This window comes from Peromyscus maniculatus, chromosome 4 (genome assembly GCF_049852395.1).
Source record: "Peromyscus maniculatus bairdii isolate BWxNUB_F1_BW_parent chromosome 4, HU_Pman_BW_mat_3.1, whole genome shotgun sequence".
Lineage (NCBI taxonomy): Eukaryota > Metazoa > Chordata > Mammalia > Rodentia > Cricetidae > Peromyscus > Peromyscus maniculatus.
Window position 1 is genome coordinate 133,141,127 of NC_134855.1, and position 6,587 is coordinate 133,147,713.

Here is a 6,587-nt window from a genome sequence, read left to right on the forward strand (position 1 = left end):
GAAAGTGTGTTGTCAGCAAAGTCTCATCTGTTTTCCGTTCCCCTCCCCCTCCTCCTTCCACCTTCTCTCTTCCCTTCTTATACTTGAAAAGAGTGGTGCTCCTCTCCAACTGCTGACTCAGGAAATCTTCAGTAAGTCACACCCTGGGGACTGGAGAGCCTTACATGGGCCAAGACAACAGCTGTAGAGGGACCCAGGCAGGGACCTTGCATCCTGACCAAGGTGGCCTTTTAGTTTCTCCTCCCCTCCCTGGAGGCCTCTTTTGAGTCTTTTGCTCCCCATGATTGACAAGGTAGCTGGGGCAACAGACCCTGGAGGGGACCCTTCTAGGGAAATGTCCCTTTACACAGTCCATCTGTGTCTTGCACACACTACCTCATTGGATCCTCAAGAGAGTCTGTACAGGACCACTGTCCTTGCTCACCTTCAGGTGAACAGTGACACACTTGAGGTCACATAATTGTCACAGGCTCAGGGAGGTGATGATGCTAACGAGTTGGGTAGGCTTCTGGTCAGTTTTCCATTGCAAAAACTGAGGCTGATGTTGACCTGTTCCCTTCAGCTGATATATCGGTGTAAGAAAACTAGCCTCCATCTTCTGAAGAGTGAACAGAAAGAGGTATGTAGTGAAGCCCTGCTGGTACAGTGTCCTCATTACTTTTCTATTGCTGTGACAGAACAACAAGACTGGGGGAAATTATAAAATAAAACACTTAATATGGGTCTCACAGTTCCAGAGGGATAGACCATCATGGTGAGAAGCATGGCAGCAGGCAGGCAGGTCTGGCACTGGATCAGTAGCTGAGAGCTTATATCTGGAGATACAAGTACGCAACAGTGAGATTTAGAAGTGCGTGGCTTTTGAAACCTCAGACCCCATCCCTAGTGACACACCTCCACTCCCAAGCCACACCTCCTAATCCTTCCCAAACAGTTTTCTAACCGGGAAGCAAATATTGCAATATGGTGGCAGTTCTCATAAAACCCCACAGGTAGACTCTGCAGCCTGTCACAGAAGCCCATAAGAAAATTCAGGCCAGGCTTAGGCTTCTATTACAAGACAAGAGAAAGTGAGACCTGATCCTGACTCCAGGATGAACTCTGATTTTGAGTACTCCCTGGATCATGACCCCAGACTGAGCTGGGCTCTTTGATTCTCAAACATTTTACACAGGGTTAGTGACTGAGCTCTAACTTTGTGCACAGACACTTGAGAGTGTGCTGAATTCTCACCCTGACCAGATATGGCCTCCACTCTATCTTTTCCCATCTTGCACGGCTCCAGAAGAAGGGATGAGGAGGGGTTTGAGTCAAGTGCCATATCTAGACCACAAATCCACAGCTGCCTCTCCTTTGTCCGTGGCCTCAGCCATATTGGGCATTGGGCAATGAGTGAAGACAGCAGGGCCAGGCCAGTTCGTGTCCAATCATTGTCTGTGAAAGCCAGTTCCCACTGTGGCTGTGACAGCCAGTGTTCTGAAGCCCTGTGTTCTCATTGCAGGTTGGTGCCCAATGGCTCCCTCTGACTCCACATGGCATCTTCCTCTCATAATTTCTTCTATGAGACACACAAACTGTGCCTGAGCCCAGACTCTCTTCTTCCCCCAGTGGGCTCCACACCTGTTATCACCACCACAGAAATAAAAGCCCACTACATCCTCATGAATGGCTTGTCACAGTTCTTGCATTAGGATTGTTGGCAGGGTGTGGGCTATGTGTGGGGTGAGATGGTCACTGAGTGACAGGGACAGATCCAGAGCTGGAAGGGCCATCAGGACGTACCTTACAGCTCTCCTTTATGTATAGAGTTGTGGAAGCCTGGAGAGAGTGGCCACACTGCCCCTGGGTGACTGTGGCAGAACCCCAAACCATCCATCTACACATGTTCAAAATGTGTATTGAGCACCTACTGTGTACCAGATCACAGGGGGATGGGGTGATGCTGGAACACAACCTCACTCATACTTTTACCATGTCTCTTCAATGGTCCTAAGGTCTGGTGCAGAATGAGGACCACCCTGTTTGAAGAGATGAAGGAGCACAGACAGACAGGCTCATGTGGCTGTGCCCTTTCCTGCCTGTCTCTTCCCCAGGGGCAGTTTGAGCCCTTGTCCTCTCCAGTCTCCCTTAGGCCTGCCATTGCTACTCAGCCCCTGGCCATCACCAATCAGATTCTAAAAAGCTTAGTCTCCCTAGGAAGGGCAATGTCCTGGTGACACCCACCTGGGCCCTGACTCCATGCTTGTCAAGGAGGTTGCAACTCATGAGGTCTCCTTCAGAGTTTACCACATCCTGATAACTACAGGAAGTAACTGATGTTCATAGAGGTAATGTGGTTCATTCAGGCCACATAGTAACCAAGGGTCAGTGCCAGGATCTGAACCCACAGCCATGGGGCCCCTAGACTTTCTTTGTATGGTGGTTTGAATAGTAAATGTCACCCACAGTCTCTGGAATTCAAATACTTAGTCCTCAGTTGATGCTGTTGCGGGAGACTTAGGAAGTGTGGCCTTGCTGAAGGAAGTATGTCACTAGGGTCTGCTTTGATATTTCAAAGCCTTAGGGCAATCCCTGTTGGTTCTATTTCCTGCTGGTGGCTCAAGAAGTGAGCTCTCAACTGCTCCAGTCAACTATTGCTGTTGCCATGTTTCCTTACCATGATGGTGATGAACTCTTACCCTTCTAGAACTATCTGCCCAAATAAACTTCTTTCTAGAGGTTCCCTTGGTCATGGTGTTTTCGCATGGCAACAGAGAATTAACTGACATACCTGGCTCAGACCAGGTGACCTCATAGCTTCCATTACCCACTTTCCTCTTCCTGTTGCCTTCCTCAAGGACAAGGACCCCATGATGCTAGTCTTCTTGTACTTCTTCCACGCTGGCCCTCAATTTTCACTTCCTGTTCCCACTGTTCTCCCTACAAAAGCATTCTACCTGGGAAGATGCAAAGCAGAACTCAAGATGGTACAGGAGATGGCCCCATGGGCCCTGCAGTCTCACCCTCCCAGGAGCCTTGCTTATTTCCCAGCAGCCATCTCATGGCTCTGCATAGTTCCAGAAAGGGGGGTTCTGATCTTTCCCCATGGGAAACTCTGTGCCTTTTTTTCTTAACTTTTTTAGGTCAGAGCGTTTTATCACAGCAAAAGAAAGAGAAAACAGATGTGTGTCTGTAACAGATAGTGAGATTGAAACAATAATAAAGCCTCCCAACAAAGAGACCTGGACCAGACAGTGTCACTGCCAAATCCTACCAAACAAAAGAGTTCAGACCAATGCTCTCTGAACTGTCTCATAAAATAGAAAGGGAAGGAATGCTACTAAAATCATGCTATAAAGGCAATATATTCCTAATACCAAAACCGGATAAAGACACAACAAAAAACAGATAACAATAACACAACATCCCCGATGAACAAAATTCAAAAACTTCTCAATAAAATTCTTAATAACTAAGTGTTCGCAGCCGTCGCCGCGCCGTCGCCGCTCCCTAACACCAGCGCCACCTCTCGCTTGCAGAGCTCCACCCAAAGGAGAAGGGGGGTAAGTAAGGAGGTGCCCATACCATGGCTCATACAAAGCAGACTGCCCGCAAATCCACCGGTGGTAAAGCACCCAGGAAACAACTGGCTACTAAAGCCACTCGCAAGAGTGCGCCCTCTACTGGAGGGGTGAAGAAACCTCATCCTTACAGGCCTGGTACTGTGGCACTCCGTGAAATCAGACTTTATCAGAAGTCCACTGAACTTCTGATTCGCAAGCTCCCCTTCCAGCGTCTGGTGCAAGAAATTGCTCAGGACTTCAAAACAGATCTGCGCTTCCAGAGTGCAGCTATTGGTGCTTTGCAAGAGGCAAGTGAGGCCTATTTGGTTGGCCTTTTTGAAGATACCAACCTGTGTGCTATCCATGCCAAACGTGTAACAATTTTGCCAAAGGATATCCAGCTAGCGTGCCGCATTCGCGGAGAACGTGCTTAAGAGTCCACTATGAGGGGAAACATTTCATTCTCAAAAAATTTTTTCGTCTTCTTCCTGTTATCAGTAGTTCTGAATGTTAGATATTTTTTCATGGGGTCAAAAGGTACCTAAGTATATGATTGCGAGTGTAAAAATAGGGAACAGAAATCAGGTATTGGCAGTTTTTCCATTTTCATTTGTGTGTGAATTTTTAATATAAATGCAAGATGTAAAGCATTAATGCAAGCAAAATGTTTCAGTGAACACATTTCAACAGTTCAACTTTATAACAATTATAAATACACCTGTTAAAATTTTCTGGACAATGCCAGCATTTGGATTTTTTAAAAATAAATAAATTTCTTATTGACGGCAACTAAATTGTGTTTGTAGCATTTTTATCATACAGTAGATTCCATCCATTCACTATATTTTCTGACTGAGTTATCCTACATGCAAGTACATGTTTTTAATTTTGTCTGTCTTCTGTGGTGTTCCTGTAAGTTTACTATTAAAATACATTAAACTATTAAAAAAATCTTACCAACTAAATCCAAGGACACATTTAAGAAGATCATACCCAAGATCAAATTAGATTCATTCTAGGGACACCAGATTGTCTCAACATACACAAACCACTAAGTAAAATTGTCCTGGCTAGTTTTATGTCAACTTGATACAAGCTAGAGTCATCTGAAAGGAGAAACACCAAGTGAGAAGTCTTCAATAGGATCCAGCTATAAGGCATTTTCTTAATTACTGATTGACAGCCCATGGTGGGTAGTGGTATCCCTGTGCTGGTGGTCCTGAACTCCATAAGAAATCAGGCTGAGCAAGCCATGAGGAGTAAGCCACTAAGCACATGACCACTGCATCAGTTCCTGCCTCCACATTCCATCACTGTCCAGGGAAGACAGGCTCCCTCTGCTGATGTGACAGCCAGTGTTCTGACAATTTCTGTTCTTATTCCAGGGTGGTGCACAGTGGCTTCTTCTTACTCCCTGTGGCATCTGCCTCTGGGATTTGATTCTGTTACCCGCACAAACCTTGTGATGTCACTTCAGAACTGCCTGCTCTGTCCATGACTTGGACAGAGATGCCCCTTATTTGTGTTTGGGGCATTTCTCTGACCAGTCTCTCAATTCACTTGGTGATGCCCAGATTGGAATAGTCACCAGGACACATACCCTCCTCTCTCTTGTCCTCCTCACCTTTCCCACCTATGTAAAGTGAGCTGGGAATAAGGCTAAGCTATTTGCTGAATATTTGTGATTATATAAGCCTCAGTGTTATATTTGGGAGCTTGTGGCAGAACAGAAACTTCTGCCTACAAATGGCATCCAGTGTGGTCTGTGCCCAAAAAAACAGGAAGTAGTCTAAAGTACAATGCCCATGTTCCCAAAAAATGTGTCATGGATGTTTATTATCATTTTAGGGAGATTGGTTCCAAGTTGTTATTGGTAAAAGTAAAAAAAGAAAAGGTATTCAAAAGACTTAAATTTAAAGCTTTCGTCCTGAAAGAAAAAGGGAGGATATAAAAAAGAAAAGATGAAAGCTTAGCTTATTGAATCTACTAGCCTTAAATATTTTACATTGTTATACATGTTGGTATATTCATACACAATTAACTTTAATTTTGCTATACTGTATGTATATTTCTATTCTTGTTTGGAGTATTGTGCTTATATAGCTCATTAAAAATATAAGATAGAGGATAGACAGGCACGGCGGCAGGCAGAGGCAGGTAGGCCCAGTGGAGGCCAGCAGAGACAGACAGGCGCAGTAGCAGCCAGCAGAGACAGGTAGGCCTGGCAGCGGCCTGAGGAGCCAAAAAATCCCAAGATGAGATGCTTTCAGTGCAGAATTCTACCAGACTTTCAAAGAAGAACTAATACCAATACTCTTCAATGTGTTACACACAATCAAAACAGAAGGAACACTACCAAACTCTTTTTATGAGGCTACAATTACCCTGATACCCAAACCACACAAAGATGCAACAAAGAAAGAGAACTACAGACCAATCTCCCTCATGAACATTGATGCAAAAATACTCAACAAAATATTGGCAAACCGAATCCAAGAATACATCAAAAAAATATCCATCATGACCAGGTAGGCTTCATCCCAGGGATGCAAGGATGGTTCAACATATGAAAATCTGTCAATGTAATACACCATATAAACAAACTGAAAGAAAAAAACCACATGATCATCTCCTTAGATGCTGAAAAAGCCTTTGACAAAATCCAACACCCTTTCATGATAAAAGTCTTAGAAAGATAAGGAGTACAAGGAACATTCCTAAACATAATAAAGGCAATTTATAGCAAGCCTACAGCAAACATAAAATTAAATGGAGAGAAACTCAAAGCGAAACCACTAATTTCAGGAACAAGACAAGGCTGTCCACTCTCCCCATACTTATTTAATAGAGTACTATAAGTTCTAGCTAGAGCAATAGGACAACAAAAGGAGATCAAAGGGATACAAATTGGAAAGGAAGAAGTCAAACTTTCAATATTTGCAGATGATATGATAGTATACATAAGTGACCCCAAAAACTCTACCAGGGAACTCCTATAGCTGATAAACTCCTTCAGTAAAGTGGCAGGATACAAGATCAACTCAA

General features: G+C 44.3%; 1 protein-coding gene across 1 annotated transcript; it reads left to right on the top strand.

Moving 5' to 3' along the window:
- Nucleotides 1-3,539: 3,539 nt before the first annotated feature.
- Nucleotides 3,540-4,368, top strand: LOC143272782 (histone H3.3C-like). Its single transcript, XM_076568740.1, has one exon. It carries the CDS (start codon nucleotides 3,566-3,568, stop codon nucleotides 3,974-3,976), a length of 411 nt encoding a protein of 136 aa, XP_076424855.1. The 5' UTR covers nucleotides 3,540-3,565; the 3' UTR covers nucleotides 3,977-4,368.
- Nucleotides 4,369-6,587: the final 2,219 nt, after the last annotated feature.